At 52.2% G+C, this 27,878-nt stretch overlaps 1 protein-coding gene across 17 annotated transcripts in view; it reads left to right on the top strand.

The window, feature by feature from the left end:
• Positions 1 to 27,878, top strand: part of MEGF11 (multiple EGF like domains 11) — a 344,701-nt gene that overhangs the window by 117,964 nt on the left and 198,859 nt on the right. For all 17 annotated transcript variants that reach the window (XM_032342939.1, XM_032342935.1, XM_032342936.1 and 14 more), the window contains exons 3-4: positions 3,643 to 3,744; positions 7,760 to 7,860. In XM_032342939.1, the coding sequence (XP_032198830.1) occupies positions 3,643 to 3,744; positions 7,760 to 7,860 (203 nt within the window). The remainder of the gene's footprint in view (positions 1 to 3,642; positions 3,745 to 7,759; positions 7,861 to 27,878) is intronic.

Raw genomic sequence — 27,878 nt, 5'->3', positions numbered from 1 at the left:
AAGTGATGCGGTCTGAGAGTTCACAAGGAACTCTTGTCCCTCCCTGCATTTGCCTTTGTAAAATGGCCATTTTACAGACAAGGAAGTAGAGGCACAGAGGGGCTCAGTGCCCGCCCACAGCTAGGGGGGGGGGCAGTGAGTGACTGTGGTCCGGATGTGCTTTTCTCCAAAAGGGTGACGTCTTGCCCGGTCCCCCAGGTTTGGCGTCAGTGCGGTGGCTCACCTGTGCGGGCGGCGTGCCGTCAGCCCCATGGAGGACCGGTGAGGGGACTCTGCGGCTCCTGGCCAGGGTGGGTGGGAGGGCTACGGGGGGAAATGCAGCCCAGGGCCTCGGCAGAAGGGCTGGCTGCATTCAGGCTGCAGCGCTAGTCTGTGGGGAATGGGCCAGGGCCCTGCAGACAGCTTGACTTTGAGTCCAAGGTTAAAGTATTGATTTTGGTGAGCAGAGAGATAGTGACCAGAGACCCAATCAGGAAAAACCGAATTAAACCCTGGAATTGATTGGCTGTGCTGACCAGGACGACTCTGCCACTTAGATGTTAATAAATCAAATGAATAAAATTAAGATGAGGGCCCAGTGGGTGAGGCAGATGGGAGAGGACAGGCAAGTGGGGCTGTCCGTGCTCCATGCTTGCGAGGGGTAGTGTCCCAGCCCTAGGGCAGGGCAAGGCGAGGCACCTCATCTGGGCAGCTTCAGGCCCTGCAGGGATGGGCTGCGGAAGCAGAGGGACTGTGCCCCCACTGGCATGATCATGAGGGACTGGGTCCTCTACAGGAGTCCCTCCAGAGTCGGGGCGGGAGCAGAAGGCAGTGCTGCACTGTGTCCCTTTTAGGTCAAGTGGGAGGAACACGAGATCTGACATGAGAAGACGTTGGTTTGGTTCATCCAGTCTGGATCTCGCCACCTGCTCGCTGTAATGATTTGGGGGAAGCGTCTGAACCACTTTGAGTTTGCTTCCACCTCTGTGGAGTGGGAAGAATAATTACCCTGGTCTCCCAGCCTCGCCGGAGGATCAGGGTGCCAGTGTCACGAAAGGGCTTTCGGGACTGTAAAGGTCAATTATGGTCTTTTCTTGTTGATACCTCTGGCTTTGCGGGAACAGCTCCTCACAAATTTAGTGCACATCAGGCTCACTGGAGGTGTGGATGACAAATAGTTTTCTGGGTCCCAAATCCTCTTAATTTTCTAGACCTCCCCGACATCAGTGAATTTGGAATATGAAAATACTCTGAACGGAGCCTGCAGTGAGCTGGCTGTCGGACGAGGTGATCCTTTAATGGGAGGACGGGGACTGACCCTAGAACTAAAGTGAGGTCTGGGGGCCCCTGCGGCTTCCCCAGCCCCTAGAGAAGAGGCCTTGTGGGCAACACCCCATGAGACCGAGTGCCTTCTGGCTTGCCCGCCTGAGCTCCGCTGCCAATGACACATGGACAGATGTAGTCTTTGTCATTCCAGAAACACGCCCCGGCCCCCAGTGACCACTTAGGGAGAATTTCTCAGCTAGATTAGTGCTTCGGGTGGGGTCCTTGTTAATTATGTCCCTCCACCATAAAACCCAGTGGAAGACCTCCCCCGGCTAATGAAACCCAGCTCTACAAGATTAATCTGGTCCCTCATTAGCATGTTGGCAAGTAAGCGTGTTAAACTGCCCAGCCGTGAAACCAGGGGCACACACTTCGCCCTAGAGACTTGGAGTTGATTCAAGGTCTCACTGCCAGACTTGCTCGGCCCAGGACACCCCTACAGAGCCGGGACTGTCCCCCGTGACACTCGGCTCACCCCACCGTTGGGCTGGTGCCTTTTCTCAGAGGACTCACTGTCTCTGTCAGGACTGGAAGGGGTGCCTGAGCACCACCCATCCCCCGAGTGTTTAACAAAGGCAAGGTGTCCGTTCTGTGTGTGGGTCCGGCTCCTCCTGTCCCCCCTCCACGGTCAGGGAGGACATGTCCCCAGTGCCTAGTACAGGAGGTGAAGCCCTGTGGTCAATAATAATCGTGGGGGGCACCTGTTAGACACTGGGCAGCCATTAAAAGTCTTATGTGTATTATCTTGTGTTGAGTACTTTCCATGTCTTATCTTGCTTTATCTGCCCACCGCCCTGTGGGATGGACACTCCTATCATCTTGCTGAATCCTCACAATGACTGTGTGAAGTCCCTGGCAATTTTTGTCATGGATTTACAGGTGAAGAAAGGGAGGCTTCTGTGAGTTAAGTAACATGTCTAAGGACACGCTGTGAACAGGTGGCAGGGTTCAGCTGTGACCGAGAACAATGCACTCTGAGCCATTCATTCTCCTGCCCTAAGTGAGGTTTTCAGTAGCCGCGTGGAAGCATGGGATCGCGAAACTGGGAGTGGGAAGGGGCCTGTAGGAAGCCCAGGGTGGCTGTTGAGCTGCCTCAGTGTCCCCAAGCCTAGAGGTGAAACCAGGTTTGACCCATGTCTGCGCAGACGTGTGCCTCTGACTCATACATCTCCGTTGCGCCGACTGGTAGGGGCTTAGCAGGGTTCCCCTCCTTCCATCCTTCGTGCTTCTAGGAGCCAGAATTTTCCAGCTCCCTGAGTCCTGTACCTTGCTGACTGCCCCTGGGCCCTCTTTCTGGATTTCAGATATCTGACCTTTCAGGCATCAGGGAGCCTGTTGCGGACCCACTCGGGGAGCTGGCCTGCCCAGCCCCCCTTGCAAGCAAACCAACAGTTTCCTCAGGCAAAGCAGACGGGTTTTTATAGCCTGGATCTGGCCATCTGGCCCAGGTCAGCGAGCCGTCTGGGGGGAAGCAGTGAGAAATACCAACCTACATAAAAATGAGTTCCTGATGTCTCAGCTGGGGCCCCTTCCCAGCCTGCACAGCAAGTGGGAATCTTCCCTTCAGCAGCCTGGCTCGACCACCTTTTCATACAACTCCTGCTGGGGGCAGGCAAGTAGAAAGGCTTACGGGTTAAGGCTGAGCTCTTCCTTCTCGAGACTTCTACCCACGGTTCGGGTTTATAGCTAACGGGCAGCATAACAAGATAGCACTTCAATTAGGAGGTCTGGGGCGTGTTCTTGATGCTCCCGCAGCTATCGTGGAGACAGAAGAGACCAGAGGTAACTGGGTGACCTTGGGGAAGTCACTTATTTTTTCTCTTCTTCATTGTCCTTGTCTGTAAAATGAAGAGAGTAGTGCCACGGGCCTTATAGGATTGTGAGAATTCAAATGGATTAAAACACTTAACACAGGGCACTCAATCACTATTAGCTGTTAACTGGTACCTTAGTTTCTTCATCTGTAAAATGGGACCACTTACTTCATAAAATTGCTACAAGGATTAGCTTCCACGTATATGCTTTGAAACCCATAAAAATCTGAACAAAGTATTTAAAAGCTTGTCGGCTCTGCCTTCCAGAACCACATAGAATAAACCTAAACCCTCCTTTATTCTTTCTCTGATACATGAACAAGTGAACTAGAATTTCAGAAAGTGAGCTGGGCCAAAGGGCAGTAAGGGATATGTCTTGGAGGATAGTGGGGGTGGGGGCAGGTTAGAGCCCCCGGTTCCCTGGCTGTGGGCCTGGCTTCCCTGGGGAAGGAGCCACCATCTTAAATACCAGCTCAGCCTCTCTAGCGCTGATCACAGCTTCCCTCTCCTGTCTGGTTCTCAGCTATGCCGTGACCGTCCAGGAATCATACGCACACCCCTTCGACCAGATCTACTACACGAGATGCACAGACATCCTCAACTGGTTCAAGTGCACCAGGCACCGGTGAGTACCTCTCTCGGGCGATGGGCAGGGAGAATGTGCTGGGCCCTCAGGGCTCACCTTCATGCCAGTTAGTAATGGAGATCTGAGATGCTCTGCTGAGGGCTTCCTTCTGGCCAGAGAAGCTCATGGGCAGGGCGGGCCAGAAGCGCTAGGGAATGACTGCCCTTGGGGTGTCCCTCAGCCAACGAGACTCATGGGGAGTTGGCGGATAAATCCCCCAGCTCCCTCACCCTGAGGGTAGAGGGGAGAACTCTGAGGAACATTCTATACATACCCCAGCGTGCTGTGAATGGGCTGCCTTTTCTTCCCCGTCTCTTCCCCCCTCTCCTCCCAGGGCTTCCTTAGATTGTCTCCCCAGTAAACAGCTTGTCCTGGAATCTCTGCCTCAGGGTCAGCTGGGGGAACTGCAACCTCAGACAGATCCCTCAGAGCAGGGGCAGTCCATGCCAGGGCAGCTGGCTGGGGGAACTGAGCGCAGGAGAGAATCGGGTGCCTTCTTGGCCCCTTGTCCAGCCTGCCCATGGGAAGTGCTCAATCTGAATGACAGCCTGTGGGTCTCCTGCTCCCTTGTCTGCAGCCCTCCTGAAGATCTTGCCATTCTGTCATGTCGCTGGGGCAGAGAGGAGAGGGAGGAAGAGAGAACACGTGTTATTGGACAATCCTGGGCAAGTTGTTTCATTTGGGGATTCCCAGTGTGCTCATCAAACGTATAGTGATCCCACCCTATTTACTCTCACAGGGTCCAGGTAAGGTCAGGGATGCTTTGAAAAGTGCAGGGGAAGATGGGGAAAAGCGAGCTATTAGATCCGGGCAAGGTGGCACTATTATTTGGGGGGTGGGAGGCAGCAAATGAAGGGTCCGTGAGCCTATGATGGGGAGGCCAGCCACCTGTTAGGCCTCTTGCCTAGTCGCCAAACACTCGTGTTGGTTCCAGATTTCTTTGGCTTCCTCCTTGTGGGCCTTGTCCCTCTTTGTGGTTTATGCCCAAATCACGGTGGGTATCAAGGTGAATGGGGAAACTTGCTTTATGCTGAAGCAAAGGCCTGGTTTTCTTTGGGGTTTTGTTTGTAACGTTGCTGTGAGCGTACACATAATAGCTGCTTTAACATCCTTCTTTGCTGATGCCAACATTTGGCCCACTTCACGGTGGTCTTCATTCATTGTCTTTTCCTTTATGTAGGCGGTGTTTTCCAGTTGTTCCTTGTGTCTGGTAATTTTGGATTTTATTCTGGGCACTGTTCATGGCAGAGATTTTAGAGAATGAAATCTGTTATGTCCCTCCCAGGAGTATGGATTTGTTGTTGTTGTTTGTTTCGCCAGCCAGTTAATCTGGCTGCATTCAATTTCCAGACGATAAAAGTTTCACAGGTTTTGTCTTAGCGGGACTGCGTGGGACCTGCCCTCCACACACACCTTTCAGGGGCCAGGAGTTTGGGCAGAGATTTTACAACAAATATGGCGCTTCCTCTTTGTGGCTTTTCTCTTTTCTGGGGTTTTTGCTTTTCACTCTCAAGTTCCTGGATCAACCCTGGGGTTGTCTTGTGGTGCTTCAAGTCAGTAAGGCTCTGTGTTTTCTATCTGAAGCGTAGCCATGTGGAGTATGGTTGACTCGGGCCTGCCCTTGGGCTAACTTTGGCCCGTGTCATTTCCTCCTTTCCAGTGTCTCATTTCCTCTAGTACCCACCTTTGTTCTCTCTCTGGCGCCTTACGGTAGTTCCTCCCCAACCCTCCCCCAGACTGTACAGTTTGTTTGTAGGAACTTCGGTCCAGTAGAGCTACTTGGCCATGGCTGCATCCCCTTCCCATAGCCGTTGACTGTGAAATGAAGAGGTGGGACCAAATGCCCCCTTCCAGCTTCCTCAGCTGTGCCAAGTGGGCTGCCTGTGGCCCCCAGTCAAAGGTGGAGGCAGAAATCGAGGTCCTGCTCCCTCCATGAGCTCGTCAGGCCCTGTGCCAGAGCAAAGTTTGCTCTGAGGTGTGGCTTTGCTGGGTACTCAGAGGCCGGGGCTGCCATCCATCAGCGCTGGGGGGATGGTGAGTGAGTGGCTGCTTATTAAAATAGGCTGCATTCCTGGAACATGAATTATTTTGCTAAATTATTGAGTTGCCTTGCAGCTTTCCTGCTAACCTGGGGTGTGCATGCTGATAGACACACCATCAGTCTGCTTCAGCAGAGAATGCTTTGTTTAAATGCAGCACCCCTTCCCTGACAGCCTGGCCCCTGGCCCCTTCCCTCTACTGCTCCCCACCCCAACAATGGGAGCGAGCAAAGGGTGAGAAAACTAGAAGCAGCAGGAGACATCTCTCTCCTGGGAGGCTGGCATGGTGCTGAGACCAGCTCTCCATTGGAAGGGCTGGGGGATATGCCTGTGTGGTGGGACGACTGGGTTGGGGGAACTCTAAGCCAACCCTCTTTCTTTATCTGAGAGGCCCACGCCACCCCAACCCCCTCAATTGCCGGGAGCTGCTTTCCTGTGCCAGGGAGGTAGCTTCAGTTTGAGGCCGGCTTACTTTTCATTATGGGTTTTTGACAAAGTAGAATGACCTTAGTTTACGACATTCCCAAATATCACAGATTTCCCCAGGGCCCTGCACTGTCATTTGTCATAAAGCATGTGCTTTAAGGACTGGGAGGGGTAGCTGAGCCAGTGCTATGGGGCTCCCTTCCCAAGTTGGCCTGACCCTCCATTGGAAAGCAGGCTATATGCATCTCCCATATCTGGCCTCCGCTGCTCTGCCCCTTGGAGGGGGCCCAAAGGGCAGGCTCCCCTGGGATGTGGATGAGGAGGTGAAGGAACTCTGGCTTCAAGGCCCAATGACTTAGGTTGAATCCTCATCACACATCATGACCTTGGGAAGTTACTCTCTCTCTCTGTCCCTTAATGGCCACATCAGTCTCTTCCATTTTGACCCTAGGTGTGAGGAAGGGGCTTTGCCTACCATTTTTACTTCCTCCTAAGGACTCGGTCCTTCCACCAGCCATTTATCTGGTCTTTCTCCCTCACCATGGCCATCCTGTATAACCAGCCGGCCACCCTGTGGGGACTGGCAGGACTGGCACAGGGCCCTAGTTTAAGCCTAGTGGCTTTGAAATGAGAGTGACTTGGGTTTGAATCTTGACTCTGAAATGGATTCATTGTGTGACCTTGAGTGAGTCATTAACTTCTCTCAATATCAGTTTTCTCATCCATAAAACCAAAGGAGGGGTGCATAAAATAAGAATAAAAACTCTAACAAGGAAATAAAAGAAAGGTGACATAGTCATACCACATGCCTCAGATAGAGAATGCAATGAGGTTTTGCCTATAAATCTCTCTGGCACAGGCGGAAGTATCAAGGCCTCTGTCAGCAGAAGGGCCACACCCCAGGGCTCTGACTCCCAAGCCAGAGCTGCTTGGGCCTTAGCTTCTCCCTGCTGCAGAACCAGGGCTCGGGTCTGAGCCTTCCTGATGTTGGCATGCAAAGCTCTTGCCCGGGACACATTATTTTTGGCGTGAGGGAGGTTAATCCACTCTCTGGGACTGAGTCGGACTCAGAGGCCCCTTTGCTGACTCTTCTTCCGTTCTCCAGGTGGGGGGAATCTGTTCTCTGGAGCCTGCGATCTGCCTCCTCATTTGGGCAGTGGCCCTGGCAGAGATGCTCTCAGGGTCCCAGTCCAGTCTGGGTCCCTGTCCCAGGAGCTCCCTAGGGTCTGGAGGCCTTCAGGAGAAGCCCCTGGTTACCTTGCACTATCACCCCAGAAGCGATCTTCCAAAACCCTTCTCCATATCCTGCTGAAGAGACTGGGGGGAAGTCGGCAGGTGTAGCGAACGGTGTGTGAGTCCTATGTTCTGCATCACAGTGGCCCAGATGCAGCCATCGATCTTTCTTTATTGTGTTCCTTCATATTTGAAGCCGCCATGCATTTTAAAGTAATTATTGAATGGCATCCTCAATATAGCTTAACACAAATATCATTCTAACGCGAGGGATTGATTTTCAATACTTTCAAGTGGCTTTCTCCCTTGTGCCTCAGGATCAGCTATAAGACGGCGTATCGGCGCGGCCTCCGGACCATGTACCGACGGAGGTCCCAGTGCTGTCCTGGCTACTATGAGAACGGAGACTTCTGCATACGTACGTAGGAACCATCTCCCTGGGGATGGAGGGGGAGGGGAGGCAACCCAGAGGAAGGGAGGTAGGGCTGTCAGCCAGGTCCTGGGGAGCTGGCCTCGGCTGACCTGGGGGCTCCAGAAGTCCCTGTCTGCTACCGGCTCTGAGGGGATCAATGGGTCTGGTACAAACATGTGAACGCAGATTTGGCCCTCTGGTCAATCTCCTAAGAGGATTGGATGGACGCCAGTCAGTTCTAGGCTTTGCTGGGGTCAGGAGAGAAGTGGACACTTTTGAAGTGTGGGGAAGAAGGGCTGAATGCCTGGTGCAGATCTGAAGGGCTTCAGAAGGCTTTGCTGGACGAAAGTAGACATGGATGGATCAGTGGGTGGAGAGAGATGGATGCGTGGAGGGAGGGATGGAGAGTGGAAGGGAGGAAGGAAGACAGGCTGGCTCACTGGGTGGCAAGAGTAAGACAGATCACAAGGGGCCGGTTCTAGGAAGTGGGAGCATTTCTAAAAAGGATCAGGAGACCTGAGGACAAGGTAGGTGCGAGGGCTAGGTTTCTGGCACCTGTAGACCCTCTGGGTGGGAGGGCAGCTCTGTGCACTGGGAGATACCCAGGAGTCTGCAGGTCTGGGGTCTGGTCCCAGCTTCCCAGGGATGTGCCTTTGGGCAAGTCACTTAACCTCTCAGTGGGGACGATTTAGGGTTAGGGTCTGTTAGAGTCCAGTGGACTCTTTCCCACCACCTCTGACAGGTGCACTGGGGCCAGTATGGGGCTCTCCAGGGGACAGTGGAGTTTTGCCTCAACTGTGGAGACTGTCAGAGAAATGGGGAGCCCCCCCATTAATGACAGAGGGGAATCCACCCCCAAAGCTTCTGCCTCTTCATTTGGAGGCAGATTTGGAGAGTGAGTCTCCTTGTTAGCATTCTCCTGGCCCTTTGGGTGGGTAGAATGAGCCAGCACCAGAAAGCTGGTATGGGCAGGGTGGGCGTGTTAGTGTTGGGAATGAAATGACAATTTTCCCCTCTTGATCTTACATATCCCCTCTTGCTGGAGAAGCTCGATTCTAATTGCATTACAGGAGTGAATGAAAAATGCTCCCACAGATGGGTTCTGTAGTGATGGCTTTGCAGGAAACATACAAAGATACTCACTCAAAGTCATCCACAAAAGGCTGTGTCTCAGGAACGCAGGGCAGAGGACTAGGCTGGGACAAGGCATTCGCCAGTGGGGCTCCTATGGGGACCTGAGTGGAGAAATGAGATGATGATCAAGGTTTTCCTGCTGCTGCTCTGTCTGCCCAGAGGAAAGGGAGAGCCAGGCGTGGGATGTGACACAGGACTCCTAGAGGCCGAGCAGAATGGATGTGAGCAGCCCTTCAGGGCTCAGGGCACAAGGATGGACTCAGGGAAATGCTAAAGGGAATTCACTTGTCAGCACGGGGTTCCAGAAATGGAGCAGCACATTCCTTTTCTAATTTCCATTAGCAGTTGTTGGTAAAGCTCTTAGAAAATGAAGAGCAGGACAGAAGCACTAAGTGTCCTGATTGCACAGACCCGGTCTTGCTGACTAGGAAGGGCGGCTTATAACCTCCCACTTACTCCTTATGTAATAGCCGGGCACTGCCTGCAGGGCTGGTGGCCTCAGGCCAGCCCACCTCCAGGAAGCCAGCTGGAAAAGCCAATTTTAGGACTGAAGGCTCTTCCTGAAGGGGGACAGAAGTGCCAGCAGCGAGATGGGTCACTGTGGCACATGGGGTGCCAGTAGTGATGACCCAGAGGGGCAAGTGTCCCCCAGCTCTGGGTTTGAGTCTCAGCTCCGTCCCTAAGAACATCTTCTCTTTACGCTCATCGTCCTGGTCATCAGAGCACAGCCCTGCGCCAGGCACCATCCTGATCACTTTATGTACATGACTGCATCGGTTCCTCACAACAGCCCTCTGAAGTGGGTATCCTGCTTTCTCCCATTTTACAGATGAAGAAACTGAGTCACAGAGTGATTAAGTGACTTGACCAGGATCATACACCTAGAAAGTGGTAGAACTGGGATTTGAACGTAGGCTGTCTGGCTCTGGAGTCTGCTCTGACCCATTTGGGTGGGCTGCTTCTCTCTCACCGTGAGCCTAGGCAAGAGGCCATCTCTTGGTATCTCAGTTTCCATTCATCTAAAATGGGGGTAGTAACAGCTGTATCACCAGGCACAGGGTCGGGACTTAATAAAAGCCAGCTCCCTACTCCATGACTTTGGATCTTACCATTTCTTTACACTTGGCTTTTGTTTTAATTTCTCGCACCTCCGTGGACCCTCTCCCTGTGAAAATGCGCATGACACGTATAAACGTACGTGCACACACAGCTCTGTGCACACAGTTTCAGTGGGCTATTGGAGCCCTAAATCCCTTACAGAGTCTTTGGACCCACAGTAAGTCATTTCTGCCATATGTTCACGTTTATCCATTTAATTTATACTGTTGCTTGTTGGCGTTTTTTCTACGTGAATGCTGGGGACATGGATGCACAACATGGATGCACACAAGAGACGGTTGTTACTCAAGGAGCTTGCAGCCTAGTGGAAAGAGATGGTCTGGTACACAGATACCTGGTCCCAGAGTTACAGGTGCTTCAGCGGGCATCTTGATGAAGTAGGGCCGAATAGAATGGAGAGATCATCTTCTTTAGTCATGCCCTCTTACCCAGTGTTACTGAGGAATCTGGGTGGCTCAGTCAGTTAAGCATCTGCCTTCAGCTCAGGTCAGGATCCCAGGGTCCTGGTACTGAGCCTTGCATAGGGCTCCCTGCTCAATGGGGCATCTGCTTCTCCCTCTCCTTCTGCCCCTCCCCCTACTTGTGTCCTCTCTCAAATAAATAAATAAATAAATAAACAGAATCTTAAAAAAATGAGGAATCAGCTCTAGACAGAAGACTGAAGGGGGAACCCTCGCAGGTTGTTTAACCTGTATTTATTAGACGCCCACGGGGGCCCACACAGCGCTATGCTTGGGATAGAGGAGAAGTGTTAGACATAGCTCCTGCCTTCGTAGAACTTCCAGTTTTGTTGGGATGGCCAGGCAACTCGCAGAAGAACCATGGATGACAGCCGGAGGAGAGTGTGTGAAAGAACACAGATGGGACATGCCAGGCCAGGGAGAGCACTGTGACCTGCTCTCCCCTCAGGAGGCTTCGGGGGGCTTCGGGCTGGATGGAATGGTGTCTTTGGACATGGACGGGACAGGGAACCCCATCAGCAAAGATGGGGAGGTGGCTGGCCTGGCTGCGGGAGGCAGATCTGGGCTGGGAGGCTGGCTGGGTGAGGCACTTACTCATTTCCCCGGGGCCGCCGTTTTAAGCAGTGCAACCTGGCTGGCTCAGTCCACAGGAGTGTGCTGGCTCACCCCACTGGAGGCCAGAAGTCCAAATCAGGGTGTCTGCGTGGTTGGTTCCTCCTGTTCCAGGCCCCTCCCCTCACTTCTGGTAGCTCCGTGGCTCGTGGCGCCGGAACTCCATTCTTTATACGGCCTTCTCCCCGTATGTGTCTGTCTCCAGGTTTCCCCTTTATGGAGGGACACCACCCATCAGACTGGATTAAAGCCCACCCTAACAACCTCATTTGAACGTGATTACCTCTATAAGACCCATCTCCAAATAAAGTCACATTCTGAAGAATGGGGGTTAGGACTTGAACATAGGAGGACACAGTTGAGCCCATGTATAGGGGAGGGTCGGTCATTGCTGGCGTTCTCTTGTTCCTGCTTATTGTAATGGGAGGAAAGGAAGGGAACCAGCCAGGCTTTATCAGTTGCCCAGGAGGGAATGGAGAACCTAGCATCAGGGAGCTTGCATGAGGTATGGTGCCCCATGTGCTGGGTGCCAAATGAGAAGCTTGCAAAGCTAGAAGCACCCAGGAATCAATGCCCTGCGGCCCCTCCCCCTCCATTTCTTTTCCACCCCTTGGGTGAAGAACCTGGTGAGAACCCATCTGATGCCAAGTGTCCTTAGGACTGTGCACGGGGATAACTGGGCAGGGCGGGGTGGGGAGAGGGGACATCATCCTCCCTCCAAAATGACCTTCCTGGAGCCCATTTCTTGGCAGAAACTAGAGGGACACTGTGTCAGAGTAAAAACCTTGGCTGACTCTGCCATCAACTCACTGTGCAATCTTGGGAAAGTCCCTTTGCCTCCCTGGACCCACTGTGGCATAGGACAGATAATCCCCGTGCACGGAAGGAGAAAGATAAAACAATGAGTGAGCATGTCCTGCATAGACCTTGATACAGATGCAAACTCTTTGTACCATTTCCCCTGCCCCAGAACTGCCATCCTTATCCCAGAGCCCTTGGCAGCCCTTCTAGAACCTTCTGGGCCAGAACTGCGCACCTGCTCTGTTAGCTACAGATACAGCTGAATCCTAGCTCCTCTTCATCACCCAGGCACCCAATATTTCCTGAGGGTCACCAGGCACAAGCACAGTTCTCTTTCTTTCTCCTTTCTTGAGAGAGAAGGCAGTGGGCATTTTTGCCTCACAGGTGGAGCTGATTTTTTCACTTAGGGAGTGGGGTTAGAGCTATTTCGAGAAAATGCTCTTTGATTCTTAGGTGGTATCCGACTGGATGGGCTTGGTTATGACACTGTTAACGATTAACACCCAAATCCCTGTGGCTTAAAATGATAGATAAAATGATAGATGATTTTATTCCTTGTTCATTTGACATGCCGTCCTCTGCCAGGACCCAGGCTGTTGGAGCAGGGACTCTGCAGTGTTGTTGGCTGCCAAGCAGAGAGAAGAGGGCTTTGCTTAATGCCACACAGATGCCTCGGTAATCACAATTCACAATTCACTCCAGTGTATTATCAGCACCTGATTACCTCATATAAGAATCACCTGGAAGACGTGTTCTAACTTCTAACAGACTGCGGAGCCCCAGCGTCGGTCTCAGACTCAGAAGACTTGGGGAGGGGACTGGAGAATGTGCGTTTTTTAAAAAAGATTTCATTTATTTATTTGAGAGAGAGAGAGATGGAGCACAAGCAGGGGGAAGCTGCAGAGGGAGAGAGAGAAGCAGGCTCCCCACTGAGCAGAGAGCCTGACATCGATCCCGGTCCGGGGACTCCAGGATCAGGACCTGAGCGGAAGGCAGATGCTTAACCGACTGAGCTGCCCAGGTGTCCTGGAAAATGTGCATTTCTAACTAGTTCCCAGACGAGGCTCATACTGCTGCGTTGGGAACCGCGCTTTGAAAACCACTGGTCTACCTACCTGCTGCTGGAGACGGTTACACAGCATGACACCTAACAGGTACCCCCTGTTGGTATTCAGCCAGCAAGGAGGGGGAATCAATCTGTGCAATCCCCCATCTCCTTTTTCCTTTTGGTGGGGGAGGTAATGCCCCCGGACTTCCTGGAGGGGCATGACACCTAACAGGTACCCCCTGTTGGTATTCAGCCAGCAAGGAGGGGGAATCAATCTGTGCAATCCCCCATCTCCTTTTTCCTTTTGGTGGGGGAGGTAATACCCCCGGACTTCCTGGAGGGGTTGTCTAGCCCTTTCAGTGCCTGCTTAGAAAGCTAGAGCCCTGCGTGTGGTTTTCATCCAAATCGAGACCTGGAGAGATGAGCCAGCAGCTTCAGGTATGCGGCTGTTGGCCCCCTGCCTCACTGTAGCCTGGGGGTGGGGGAGGAGTTGCTCAGTTTCTGGGGAGGGGGACTGCGCAGGCCCAGTGGGGTCCATATGATTGGCCAGGGATGGCTAACGGGAAGCCTCAGCGGTGTCTCGGATTGAACTCCAGCAAAGTCCTCACACTGTGTTTTGGGGGCTTAAGGTACCCTTGTCTTATGATAGCGGTTGTTTTATACAGTGGATGGTTATTTAAATGTAAATTTAGCTCCTGCTTCCTGACTTCCTTGCTCCTCACCTCTTCTGTTCAGTATTTCCTGGTAGGGGGCGGGGTCCACGAGCAATCCCCTCTTAGCTTCTCTCCTCTGAAATGCCGTATTTTATTTTTGTTGTTGTTGTTGTTTAGATTTTATCTCATAATCCTAAATTTAACTCTGCAACCCAGCTAGACTTGGAGGTGAAAAGGCTTTCACGAGACCCTCCCTCTTGAATGGTGCCTGTGGAATTGTAGGTGCTTCAGCTGCCTGTGGAATTGTAGGTTTTCAGTGATTTTCCCTCAGGGCGTGAGGATGTTTTTCTGTTGTGTTCTGGAATTTGTCATCCCGTGTGTGCTGTCGTCTTCCTAGCATGGGTCTGGGGGTGGAGTCATCGTCGTTCACACTGTTTGCTCCTCAGAAGTGTACATCTCGTTCAAGCAAAGGATTCATGTGCTTCATCAGTTATGGAAAATTCTCAGCCATGTCTCTTCTAATATCTCCTGTCCTTCTATTGAAGTCCAACATATTGGAGACTCATATCATTCCTTCTCTCTCCTAAGCTCTTATGTTTCATCTCTGTAGCTCTCCATGCTATATCTTGGAGATTTCCCTCAGATCCATTTTTTCAAATCCTTTCGCTCTGCTAATTAACCTGCCCCTGGAGGTCTTAATTTCAACAACGGCGTGTTTCATTCCTAGGAGGTCTGTTGGTCCTTCTTCAGATCCATGTGTTCACTGTTTTATTTTTTCTCCGTAGTGTCTGTTCTTTCATTATGAATTCTACTCTTTCATGATTGCTTTAGTTATTTCAAACATATTTCTTTTATAGTCTCAGATGGTTTTAGCTTGAGCTATTCATTCTATATGTCAAGATAATTCTGTGTGGAGTCCATGAGTTTGACTCAAGCTCCTAGAGTATCAATTCTGGGGGTGGACACTGCTTATTCTCCCCTGTGGTGGACCTCCCCCCATATTGGTTATAATTTCTTTTTCCCTTTTTTTTTTTAATCGCTGTGAGCTCTTGAGCTTTTTTCCCTCTTCCCCCACACCCTGGAGGGGTGCATGTGCCCCCTACATCAGTTCTGTGTTTTCTTATTAGGCACACTAATGGTTTTCAGTGGCTCACGACCCATTTTTGCATCTCTAACTTGGTTTGGGGTTCCGCATTGAGACTGGAACTGTGGCGAAGGCTTGGAGTTTTTCATGGTTTTGTTTTTTGGGTTTTTTTTTCCCTTTTCCTTTAAAAAAATCGATGTGAAATTCACATAACGCGATAATAATGGTTTTGAAGTATACGCTTCATGGGGGTTAGTTCATTGACAGTGTTGTGCTCCTGTCACCTCTGTCTAGTCCTGAAAGGTTTTCATCATGCCTGCAGGAGACCCTGGACCCATGCAATGTTGACTCCCCATTCCCCTGTCCTGGTTTTTTGTTTCTTGTGGAAGACTTCTTACTCATGCAGAATCCTGTATTTTTCACTCGGCTGGTGGGTGCATTTTAAAGTTTCCCCTGCACAGAGCTGGCAGGTCCCAAGGCCACATCTGCCCCTGTGTGTGGGTTAAACTCCAAGCTCCTAGCCGAGCTGGGGGCAGCAGCTAGCTAGATCCCCTGTTCTCTGGGCTACCTTAGCTTCAGCATCTGCCCTTTTGTACCTGCTCTAACCCTGCTCCACCCCGCTCCCTACCCCGGCCACTTTCTCTTACACTTGGGCACTTACCTTTCTCTCATTTGAACACAGTTAGATATCTCTATTTTTATTTATTTTATTTTTTATTTTTTAAAGATTATTTATTTATTTATTTGACAGACAGAGATCACACGTAGGCAGAGAGGCAGTCTGGGCGGGGGTGAGGGGGGGAGTAGAGAGCCTGATGCGGGGCTCAATCCCAGGACCCTGGGATCATGACCTGAGCTGAAGGCAGAGGCTTTAACCCACTGAGCCACCCAGGCGTCCCCTCTATTTTTATTTTTTATTTTTTGTACTTTGGGAGCATTTTTGTAGCAGGAGGGGCTACTTTGGCCTTTCTCCATGTCCCTGGAATTCCATACCCCTGTTTTCTAGTGAGCAGTGGAATGCAGGGGCTTCATGATCAGACCCAGTGACATTTAGTTCAGTGCTTCCCTGGACTGACCGCTGACTTCAACAACACTAATAAAACAGTGTCCCGTCTGGAGGCTGACCCACCACTTTTCCATACAGTCTGTTACTTGCTCCTCACGGACTGGTGGAAGGTCACAAGGGCCTGGCACAGCAGGAAGAACAGACACCAGGGGAACCTAAGCCCCTTTTCCGATGGAGTGCAGCCCAGGAACTGAGATCTGTGTGACCTCCAGTCCTACCCTTCCCCTCCTGCAGAGGGTCTCCTGCTGGCCGGAAGAGGGAAGTGGGGGGTCAGATGAGAGGGTGGGTGAAGAGGTTTGTTTGGAGAGGAAGGACAGAAGCTAAACTGGTTTGATTTCAAATGTTTGCTAAGGTAGCACACCAGGATCAAAGTAGGGAGTTGGGGATTGCTGTGTGTGTGTGTGTGTGTGTGTGTATGTGTGTGTGTGTGTGTGTACATGTAGAGCTGTAGGTCTTGCCTGAAAGTCCGGCCTTTCCTCCTGTAAAATAATTCCCTGCTGACCCCCTAAGAGGCTCCCCCGGGATTGCTGCCAGCTGCCAGTGCCAGAAACACTGCTGACGCTGCTCCCCCGAGTCACCAGCACCTGGTGCTGAGCCTTGCTGCCTGGACCAACCTTCATCCTTCCATCTGTCCATCCATCCCTCCATCCATCCACATTTATTAGCTCTCTAGGCCTTGAAGGCACCCTGAGTCCTGGGGATAGAGAGATGGATAAGAAGTGTATGGTCTAGTGGGAAATAGATATATTTTAAAAATTCCAACGTAGCATGATAAGCATCTTAAATAAGCAAGCATTTTAAATAAGTAGTCAAGGAAACGGAGGGTGTTACCAGGTGGGTGGAGGTGGCTGGGGAAGGGGGGGGCATTGCTGTTCAGCTGCCCCAACATGTCCTCACCAAGTGGCCAAAGTCAGTGCAGCCACTTCGATCTCATGCCCAGTTTCACGGGTTTAGACCATTGGTTTAGGACGCCCAGAGTGGCTGAGCTCCACCTGATGATTCACAGTGACCAAACTCATAAGGTACTGATGCTTAACCCTGCAGCAGATGACGTCATTTACAGTGAGCACACCTGACATGGGCTCTTGTCCACCTGTTAGCACTTTTCGGCCCTCATGAAGGTTCTTGAACAAGTAGATTTATGGTAACAGCACCAAGGCCCAGCAGCTTCTCTGGACACCTGTCCTGTTAGTACCTAGTTTAGGTTCCTCTGATTTTGCTCTAGAGTACCACTTGTCTGAGAGCCGTGTGGCCCCCTCAGTCAGTCTGTCCCACTGGTTGTGATGCTGCCTCGCCTGTCCATCTATCCCACTCCAAAGTGAGCTCGCGAAGCTGAGGGACCATGTCTCCTATGTGGGTTGTTGCCAGGCTCAGACATAGTGCCTGGAGCTCAGTGCTGAATAATTACTAAGTGGCTGAGAAAGAAATTGCGTGAATAAAATAGACTCAGACCCCCAGCACTGAGAGACCTCTCTGGGAGAAGTAACCATAATAACTCTGGGGAATTATGGGGGAGGTGGGGGGGTGAGGGAGGGGAATCAAAAAACACTTTAAGATTTTATCTATTAGAGAGAAAGCATGAGTACGAATTGGGAGGGAGGGGCAGAGGGAGAGGGAGAAGCAGGCTCCCCATCAAGCAGGGAACCTGACGTGGGGCGTGATCCCGGGACCCCATGATTGTGACCTGATCCAAAGGCAGACGCTTAACCATCTGAGCCACCCAGGCACCGGGTATGCCTCCAAAAAAGAATCCTTGAAGGAGGTTGGCTTTGAGCAGAGTGTCAATGATGAGTAGAAACTTAACAGGAGGGCAAGGAGATGGGCATTGATTAAGACAGACCCTGAGTTTTAAAGCTCGTTCTGTCTTCTGGGTGACTGTCCCTGAGCATGGTATTTTGCTTCTCTCTGCCTCAGTTTTGTCATCTGTAAGATAAGACAGGGCTGTATTAAGGACCTGCCCCTTTGGGCTTGAGTGGACGAAATGAGTTACCACGAAGAAAGCATTCTGGATGGAAGCTGGCATGCAGTGAGGGCTCAGTAAATGGTAGCTACTGCTGTTTGTGTCCTGTGTGCAAGGAGGGCACTTTGTGGCCAAGGGACCAGCATGAGCGCAGGTGGGAGAGAGCAGTTGGGATCAGGGCAGCGTCAGCAGGCCTCTGTGGCCAGAGCATGGGAAGCATGGGAGTGGTGCTTGGAAGGGCCGGGTGTGGACGGATCTGGACCCTCAGCACTGCACGGACAATCTCATTGAAAGGGGAAAGCAGCCAGTGACATGCTGGGGGGTGTCAGGGAGCCATTGCTCTGGGACAGCAGCATGGAGGGATGGCCGAAGGGGTGAAAGACCCATCCGGAGGTCCCTGGGGACAGGGTGAGCCATGGATGGGGTGAACTGTGGACAGCCGTGCTCAGGCACCCTGGTCAAGAGAACACGGGAAATCTGGGGTCTGGCTGGCTGCATTTTGCTGGCCTAGCCCCAGAGGTTCCCCCACCTGCAGCGAGGGCCAGCAGGGTCCTGTGTGCTGACGCAGCGGTGGAAGGATCAAGGCACTGCTGCTTAATTACCTGCGGCAGCTGTAATGGAAACTCAGCTATCCAGACCGGGCAGCCTCTGAGGGGAAGTCTCGATTAGCAGCAGAGCCGCTGGACGTTTATCTAAAGTCCTCTTCCTGGGTGTCCAGGGCCCCACTTTCTGTCTTCTGAATTCCATTAGTATCTATGGGATGCCAGCTCTGATTTCTGGCCCTTGTTGGGGTCGGCTGCTTCTCTGATGTTCTCACAGCGGCTGGCCCCAGCTGACTTCCATCCATCTCCTTCTTCCCTCCCTCCCTGCCTCCACCATGCTGGCCTCCTTGCTGTCCTGGGTGTGCCTCACCGCAGCACCCAGGAAACCCTGAGCACTATCCCCTCTGCGGGAGTGCTTTTCCCCCAGATAGCCCCGTGGCTCTCTCCCTTCTTTCACTCCATCCTCTTCTCAAAAGTTGTATTATCAGAGTCTTTCCTGACCACCCTCTCTGAAATAGCAGTCCCGCCAACCATCTTTCTGTACCCCCATCCCGTTTTGTTAATTAGTGCTGTTGCTGCCTGAAACAGAGATGTAGACCGTGTGTATTTTTTGTCTCCCCAGTTAGATAATGTGCTCAGTAGGAACAAAGGACTTTGATTTGTTCCTAGTTGAAATCTCTACTCTGTACCTGGCATATAGTAGGTGTTCAATAAATGAAGAATGAATGAATGAACACATGAACTCTAAGCTCCCACGGGCAGGAGCTCCCCTTTCGTAAACACACCACATGTTATGTGGGCTACGATGGCTCACAGTGTACCACGCAGAGTAGGGGCTCAGAAAATAGTGATCAGGTACCACCAATGCATTCCCCTGCCCCCTCCCAGAGTTCTGATCCTTCCTTCCTGTGCCCCTCACTGCAGCTTACTCCTGCATGCTGCGATTCCTCATTCTGTACCTTGCTTCCCTGAGGTCTCATTGTGGTTTCTGATCCTTTCTGCCCCAGCCAGGCTCTTGAATTCTGCATGCTGTCTCCCTCTGGGACTTTGTACCAGCTGCCCCTGCTCCCGGAACCCCTTGGTCCTGCTTTCTGTAGAAGCTCTTGGAGATTCAGTGCAGAGCTGAGTGGTCTCTGGGGGTCTCCACCCCACACTTCCCTCTCCCCTCCCAGTCCTGATCTCAGCCCTGTTCATCCCCTAACTGCCCTTACTTATTCTCTCTCTCCCTGGACAGCCTGAGAGCCATGGCTGTGGGACCCCTGTGTCCCTAGCACCCAGCACAGGGCCCAGCAGGGACACATGCTTTCCGTAGTGCCTTGTTCACTAGGAGAATGCCATGTGGGTTGGCTTTTCCTGAGGACCCTGAAAGGATATCCGAAGGAGTAGTCTCTGGGTGGGAACCTGAGATCCCAGAGTAGAGGGTGGCCTGCCCCAGATAGGGTCCTTGTCCCCATTTCCCCCCTCCCCCTTGGGTCCACAGAGCCCCCAAGTTCTGATGTCTGCACCCAGTGTCACCCATGTGTGCAAAGAGCCTGGGGACCCTGCTCTGAGGCTCTGCAGGGACTTGGCCCACTGTCTCAGATCCTAGGAGGCTAACTCTGTGGGTTGGAGGTGAGCTTCCAAGACATGAGGAAGCAAAATTCCCAGGCAATGCATCCTGGTTTGTGAAGCTCCTCCTTCCCTCCAGGTCTTTGTAGCACAGAGGTTTCAAAAAGTGGCCCTTAATGGGATTTTGTGGATGACAGACAGGCCAGGCCCCAAGTCTCCCCTACTGTTTGCTCTTTGATTAAGGGAAGCTGAGTGGCTTCAGTGAAGGTGAAAATGACACATCAGAGTCTCCCTTGGCTCTCAGTGTCCATTCAGTACTCTTGTCTTTGAAGAGCCTTGATCAGCTGCCTATCAAGTGGATGGGGTGGGGACCAGCTGGGCATGGGAACCAGCTCATACCATTCTCGGTGGGCATTGACCAAGACTCATGGAAGGCTCAAGAGCCCAAGCCCTTTGCCTTGTTGTAGGCACCCATCCCACTGCCCCTGCCTTGTCCATACCTGGGGATAAGAATGAAAATATTTAAAGACATGTTTGGCACTCCTAGTGATAGGTTAGAATGGAATTAGGGCTGGGGTGCCTGGGTGGCTCAGTGGATTAAGTGTCTGCCTTCGGCTCAGGTCATGATCTCAGGGTCCTGAGATCGAGCCCCGCATGGGCTCTCTGCTCAGCAGGGAGCCTGCTTCCTCCTCTCTCTCTGCCTGCCTCTCTGCCTACTTGTGATCTCTGTCAAATTAAAAAAAAAAAAAAAGAATGGAATTAGGGCTATAGAGGCCTGTTGGGGTTCTGGGGGTTAACAGTATAGGTGCCTGATTATGGGTAGGTGGGAGACTGGGGAAGGGGCAGGGGTGGCAGCACCAACTAGAGCAGAAGTATTTAGTTGTTTTAATATTTACTGCCCTTCTCCCCAGTCTAAGTCCTGGCCTGAATCTGCAGATGTGATAGGTCTGGACCACCCATGATATACGGATGCTTGAGCATCTGGCTGTGTGCGCACATGTGGAGGCTACTCCCAGCTCACGAAAGTGGTGTCCTGGGGTGCCTGGCTGGGACTCTTGATCTTGACTCTTGATCTTGAGGTCGTAAGTTTGAGCCCCACATTGGGTACAGAGATGACTTAAAAATCTTTTAAAAAAAGAAAAAAAAGGGAGTGTCTGTGTGGCATGTTGTGCCAGACAGTGTAAAGGTCAAGAACACAGATCCTAGAAGGGGAGTGAATTACTTAGCATCTCTGTGCCTCAGTTTACTCAATTGTAACGTGGCGTAGCAATGTTACCTTTCTTCACAGGGTTGCTGTGAGCATTAAATAAGTGAATACATGGTAGGAGTTGTGACAGGGTTGGCTTTGACTCTTACATACGAACTGGTGTATTTGTGAGTACTGGGTTTTTCATGTGTGACGAGCTCCCCACCCCACGTGTCAGGTGTGCACACGTGTGTTCTCAGCATACAGACTTGCTGTGTGTGTATGTGGCAAGTCTGCCAACAAAAAGGGCCCTGTAGCCCGCTTGCCGGGCGTAGAGCCGCAAGCTCCTGTGTTTAGGGAGTGTGTGTGTCCACGTCTCCCCCAGTCCTTCTGAGAGTCACCTTCCCCATCCTGTTTTCCCGTTTCGCTTTCTCCTTTCCAAGCAGCCAGTGGTACTGAATTGTCACCAAGGGAGCCAGAATTGTGTCTTTGCTCTGAATGGGGGAGAGGGGGGAGCAAATGACGCCATCAGTCTCCTTCTGGGATGGAGCAGACCTGGAGCCAAGGGCAGAAGTCAGGGAGGCCTTCTGCCACCCTCTGTGGGGCAAGGAGCCGCCCCTCCAGCCCCTTTTAGCCTTGGCTGAGTGAAGGCAAGGAGAGGGAAAGTCTCAAATCTGGGAGCCAGGGGGACCCCAATTTAAAGGCAGCCCTCATCCCATTGGCCTGGTCAGGAGGAAGGACCAAGGCCTTGGCCTCTGTTTATCCACAAGGTTCCATCACCAAACAAACTGCAGAGGCTTGATAGTAAATCAGCCACGAGTGTGATTTAGAAGACTGTTTGTTTGCTCAGCTAAGCTTTTGGCAAGGTAAATGCATAAGCTGCAGAAAATCTCTCTGAAACAGCCGCAGGGCTCAGACGCCCTTCAGCCCACCATAAAGGATTCTCAAAATTATATGGACTAGATTAGTATCTCTATTACATAAAACCATTTCAATGCCTGCTCTGGGCTTTGGGAATAAAGTCACCGGACAGACCTTTTGTTGCCGTGCCCCGCCAGCCCGTGGTAATTGAAGATTTCCCTTTAAAAGTGTGTCAGGTGGAAAGAGCTCCTAATTTACTAAGTGGAGGGGCCTTTGTTAGGGAGAGTGATGCTTTGTTCTGCCTGTCCCTTTTAATCTTGTTTTTGCACAATGGACTTATATAAAGCATTACCAGCTGAGTTGGTTCTAGGGTGGGAAGGAGGGTGAGAGGGCTTCCTTTCCCTCTGCCGTCTGCGGCTCTTCTCCTCCTGGTCTTGCTTTTCCCTTTTCTGAGCTCCGGACTCGATCCCGTAGGGCAGGCACAAGCCCTGGGACAGACTTTGTGGCTTTGTGGCTGCTTTAGTCTTTTACTGATTCTCCTTTTTTAATTGCCTCTCTGCTTGAAACCCCAGAGGTAAGACCCAGGCTTGGGGCTGCTGGTTGCTGGTGTGAATCGAGATGAGGTCTTCAGCCCCTGAGTCAAATGCCATCTGGTGCCTGATGGGTTGGTTTGGGTTGGAGGGCCTCCCCGGTCCTGGGGCACAAGGTAGCATTTGTCGTTTGGAGAACCCTCCCCGGCGCTGGCTTGGGGCACTGGGCTTTTGCCTCGAGCATGGAGCTACCCACCTGGGGCTTGAGGCTGCCGCGGTGCTGTCCAATGCGAGCCCCTACCTGGCTTCCAGAGACGGAGTTCTCCTCACCCACTCGGCCATCCTTTTACTATGCTTCCTTGTGGGGAATTGGTCAGAAGACCTATAGGCTCTGAGCTTCTGTGCAGTGCGAGTTCCAGTGATGGAGACGGTGGCACCAACATGAGACCTAGGACCGAGGTAATAGCTTGAAATGGAAACAAGCAATTGGAAGGAGAACCAAACAGGCAACATGAGATCAGAGTCAGGGAGATCTCTGGAAAGTTGCAAGGGGGTGGACATAGGTATTGCTGGGCTGACTGTGACAAGTTCCATGCGGCTGAGACTTCCCCGAAGCTTCCTGAGGGCAGGACCTTTCAGGGCGGACGCAGGCCTTCACAGTTTCTCCTGAAGATCTAACTACCAGGGGGAGTGGGAGAGGGGAAGGAGAGGCTCCCAGTGACCCAGACTAGGTGGAGAGCCTTGTTTGGGCTCACTGGGCCTGTTTGGAACACGTCCTCCATAACGACCTCCTTTGGTGGGCATTCGCCTTCACCAAGGGATGCACCGAGAGTTGGTGGGGGGGCTTATTTTTTTGGTGTCAGCCTGTCACACAATTCATCTCATTTTATCCTCAAGATGACTTCCTAGGAGCTGTTCCTCTCTTGACACGGAAAGCCCAAGAATGTTAATGTTTTGCACAAGGGCTGACAGCCAGTAAGTGGTGAGCTGGTTTCCACTGACTGGCGTTGAGGAACTTCACATTTAAAAGTGTGGAGCCCCAGTCCTGGCCAGGGCAGGGGTGACCTGTCATTAGTACTTGGGCTCAGTAGCAGAGCCCTCGGCTCAGGCTCTTCCACTCGCTGAGTTGCCCAAGATACTTCATTCCCTCCTCATTCCCTGTGCAGACTTCCTCTTGTGTCCAAAAGTGGGAGCATCAAGCCTGTCCTGCAAGGGATGGGGCTTTGTCATTATGAGCCCCGTTAGGGACAGACCCCTAACAAGTCAGGCAGTGGGAATAACCATCTTCTCCTCCCCTACCTCTTCTCTTCCTGCTGTTTGATCATCTTCCTAGCTAATGCTTACATGGCACCGACTCTATGCCAGGCCTCACTTCTGTATTATTAACTCAATCCCCACAACACCCTGATGAAGTAGCGACTAGTCATATTCTCCAGTTTGTGGAGGAGGAAACAGAGGCACAGAATGGTTGCCTAACTTTCCCAAGGACGCCCAGCAATGAGGCAATATGGCCAGAAGCCAAACCCAGGTATCTGGTGTGGGTCCCATGCTCCTAACCATTCAGCCGGTGGTCTGCAGGCTTGGCTGCTCCAAGGCCACCTCTGGAAGCTTCTGGTATCTCTGGAGGTTGAGAGCAGGTAGTATTTAGCTGAGCTGGCTATCTGTCCTGCTTAGTTCTATGTTTCCTGTTTTCCTCTGTGATGAAGCCTTGTCTAAGGGATTCTGCCATGTATCCTCTCTTTGCCTCAGTTTTCTTATCTGTGTAATAGGGTGGTAACAGTACATTCCAGTTAGGCTTAAGAGGATTAGGTTTAGTAAGTTCATGTGGAATGCTTAGAACCAGGCTTGGCACACAGTAAGTGTTTAATAAGAGCTCTTGTTATCTAGTATGGCAGGATAATGCAGAGAGACCTTCCCTGCTAGGCTGAGGGCCTAAGGCATCCCAGGTTTCAGATCTGGGAAGAAGCCCTGCGTGTGTAAGCATAGGGTTGGGAGGTGGGGGGCATATGGGCCCTTCCCCGGACTTCCTCATGAAAATGGCTGAAATTGTCAGAAAGAAGATCAAATAAACTTTACCTGGCTCCTGGTATGCATCAGCTTTGTACATGCTGAGCCCCAATCTTGGCCTACTGGCTCCAGGGCGCTGCGCAGATTGTCACGAAGATGGGAAGTCCATGTCTGCATTCCCGGGGAGCTGGGGTGCTGTGTGCAGGTGGCCCAGAGAGGGGGTCCAAGCATCTGTGTCTGGCAGTGCCCTTTATTTTCCTAGGGGCTCGGTGCATTTCTAAATCACCAGCTAGTCTTACAGGTCTTTGTTGATGTGTCTGTCTCCTCCTGTCTGCTGAAACGAGCCTCCATCAGAGGGTAGACAGTGTGACCTCTGAAGGTCACTGGCAGCCCAGAACTCCGGGGCATGGCTGGGTCTGGGGAGGGCTCACCGTGTGCAGAGAATGGCAAACCGAGTTCCGGGCGGCCTCGCGCGCGCGCTCTCTTTCTCTCACTGAGTCTGTGATAGCAGGGTCTCCCTTGAGCAGAAGACAAAGCTGGCAGGCCTCACCCACCCGTATTTACCTTGACGGAGCTTTAAAATGCTGCTCTGACATGTGTACAAACCGCACGTGGAGCAACATGGACGCCTCAGCTGGAGGTCTTAATTACCTGCTCAGAATAAGAGGCGCTTCTAAGATCGGGAAGCTGCCTGTGCAAAGTGGTTCATTTCCCGGAGCAGGGTGCAGAGCAAGGGGAGCCATATGGCCCAGCGGTGGAACAGCTGTCCCCTGAGAAGGAACCATTCGGGAGCTTCCACCATCTGGGCGAATTATGAGACTTGTAATTCTCCCACATATGTCTCGGCAGCCCACCAACCCAGCAGTCAAGCAGGGGGACGATGGAGAGCGATGGACCGTCCCCGTGCTCAGCGTGCGGGCCTACTGCATGGCTAGCCATCCCCCGTAACCCCCAGTCTGCAGCTGCCCCCTTGCTGCGCTGCCCTGGGCAGGGCCTGTCCCTGGGCTTGTACCCGGCTGGCTCCCCTGGGATGTCTACCACTTCCCCTGGACAGCTGGGTCTTCCACTTCCTCCAGGAAATATCCATGTCATACCTTTAACTGAGGCCGCCACTCGCCTCTTTGGCAGGGCTGGGAAAATCTAGTTGAAGAGTTTTTAGTGGTGTGGGGCTGTTGTATTTTCTCTGCTCTATGATCCGTGCTAGGTTAAAAAGGGCCAGAGCTGCCTCTCCTGCCCACAGAAGATAACTCAACCTGGGAAGGCTCCCTCTGGGAGAGTGAAAGGTGATGAGAGAATTCTGGTTGGCTGGAACCATTACCATCCTTCCCCCAAAGTGGCCCTCTCCTGTCCCCAGCTCCCCAGCTGGTTGGAATGATGTGTCTGGTGTGTTCTCATTCCAAATGATAGCTCTCTTCTTTGGCACTAGCAGCCTATCCAGTGGGGCAGAAGGAGAGCCACGTGTGGGGCCCATGGCACGCCAGCCCTGTGACAGGTGCTCTTCCGATCTCCTGGCAAGGGTTGTGGTGGGCTGTGCCATCCCAGTTCACAGAGGAGGAAGCAGAAGTGCCGAGGCCAAGTAACTGGCCAGAGGTCCTTGAGCTGGGACTGGGAAGAGAAGACTCCAACTTGGGGTCCATCTGACTCCAAAGCCAGGGCTCTTTCCTAGAGACTGACCTAGACCTTGACAGAGGCAGGTCTAGCAAATTGGTGTTCGTGGAGGGCGTGCATCGTAGGACAAAGGCGTCATGCAGACTGCTCTGTCTTGGGGTTTCTCAGTATCTCTCCCACTGACGAGCCAGGACTTTTCATGTTAGAGTTTCGTGGGTGATTTTCTGGTCTCCAGAAGGTTCCTGCTACAATGTAGCCCTTTTCCCTGAGGAGGGGATATATTAACCTCCATGCTCCCCAGGATGGAGAGAGGTTAGTATGGGCAATAGCGGAGAGGAGACCTTGGTGGAGGATAATAGCACCCTCTCCCCTTTAAAACTCGATCTGAAGCCAGCTCTGTCCCTATCCTGATCCCCACCTGCCTCTTAAGCGGATACCCCAACTTGACATTCCACAGTCAAGACCTCACAGCTGATCTAAGTGGGTTGGCCTTTCTCTGACTGCCCTGGTGCCCTGCCAGGCATCCCCTCAGGGAGGGAACATGGCCTGTGGTCCCCTCCTCTTCCCTCATTCTCTGGCCTGTGGGGATGGGACATGGGCTTAAGATCTCGCAGTCTCCCCAGCCAGAAGACTGTGCTCTCCTCAGAGGCCCAGGGCAGGCTCTGGCTGCTCCGCTGTTTAACTTGGGGAGCTTTGCATGCATTATGTCCTTGTCTCCTGTTCTCCTCTCTTGACCCCTCCACCCCCCACTTGGGGAGGTTGCCTGGAAGGCCTGCAAGGCACGGTTTGGGTCTGAATATTTTGTTGTCTCTGTGGAGCTAACGGGCAATTGGAAGGTTGACCATTTCAGTGTCTGTCAGGAGGGGACTTTGGGGAAATCAAAATTGCCTCTCCCCCAAGAGGCTGGGTCAGCGGTGGGCGGGGCGGGCTGGGGGGTTGCTTACTCATGGATCCAGCAGAAGGGCTAATTCCAGCCTTTAGGGACTACCTTTCTGGTTCCCCCTCCCCAGAGACAATGAGGCCTGGTCCCAGGAATGGCAAGCAGATCTAAGCCTACTGGGCCTGTTGTTCTGATGTTGGTGTGACAATGGCCGTTAATCAGTAAAGCCAAGGAGGCCGGAAGTGAGAACCTTCCTGCTTAGCTTCCCCCAACCCCTCCTCCGTCATGCATCTCCTTTTTCCTTGTGTGGAGGTCACTTGAGGGTCATCCTCTAGTTACACCCACTGAGGAGGGAGGCCTGCAGGTGACAGCTGCGTCCAGTGACCTTCTGAGGCAGCCAGGAACTGGCACTTGGTCCTGAGATGGCTGTCTCCCTTCCCCTTTGTCTTTGGGTCAAGCTGTACCTTGTTCTCCACATGCAAGGGTGCCTTCGTGCTGGGGGGGTGGGGGCCCCTGCAAGATGGTTCTCAGGGAGGACTTTCAGGGGTTGTGTGTGAGTGAGATTGTGCTCCGGTGGTAGAAGGCGGGGGAGATGCACCAAGGGGACCGTGGGCATTGGGAACACACACTAGGGAGGAGTTTCGTTTTTCTAATCTTCGATGAAATGGGGTAGCTGAGGCTTGAAGCCAAGCTGTGAACCCCAGGCTTCATGTCCTGGAGCTGGGGACTGTGAATCTGGACACAGGGTGGATCCTGATTCCCTTCTATTCTGAGATCAGGGAGTTGTGTTTTCGGAATTACATGGAACCCTGCAGACCATTGATCCTGGACATGGCTGGCTGTTAATCTGCCTGAGCCTCAGGTTCATCATGCATACTCTCAATATGTAAATAGAGCCCAAGGGTTCTGTGTAACATGGAAACC

This window comes from Mustela erminea, chromosome 5 (assembly GCF_009829155.1).
Source record: "Mustela erminea isolate mMusErm1 chromosome 5, mMusErm1.Pri, whole genome shotgun sequence".
NCBI lineage: Eukaryota > Metazoa > Chordata > Mammalia > Carnivora > Mustelidae > Mustela > Mustela erminea.
The sequence above is the reverse complement of the archived record's forward strand: the minus strand, read 5'-3'. Positions and strand labels throughout refer to the sequence as shown.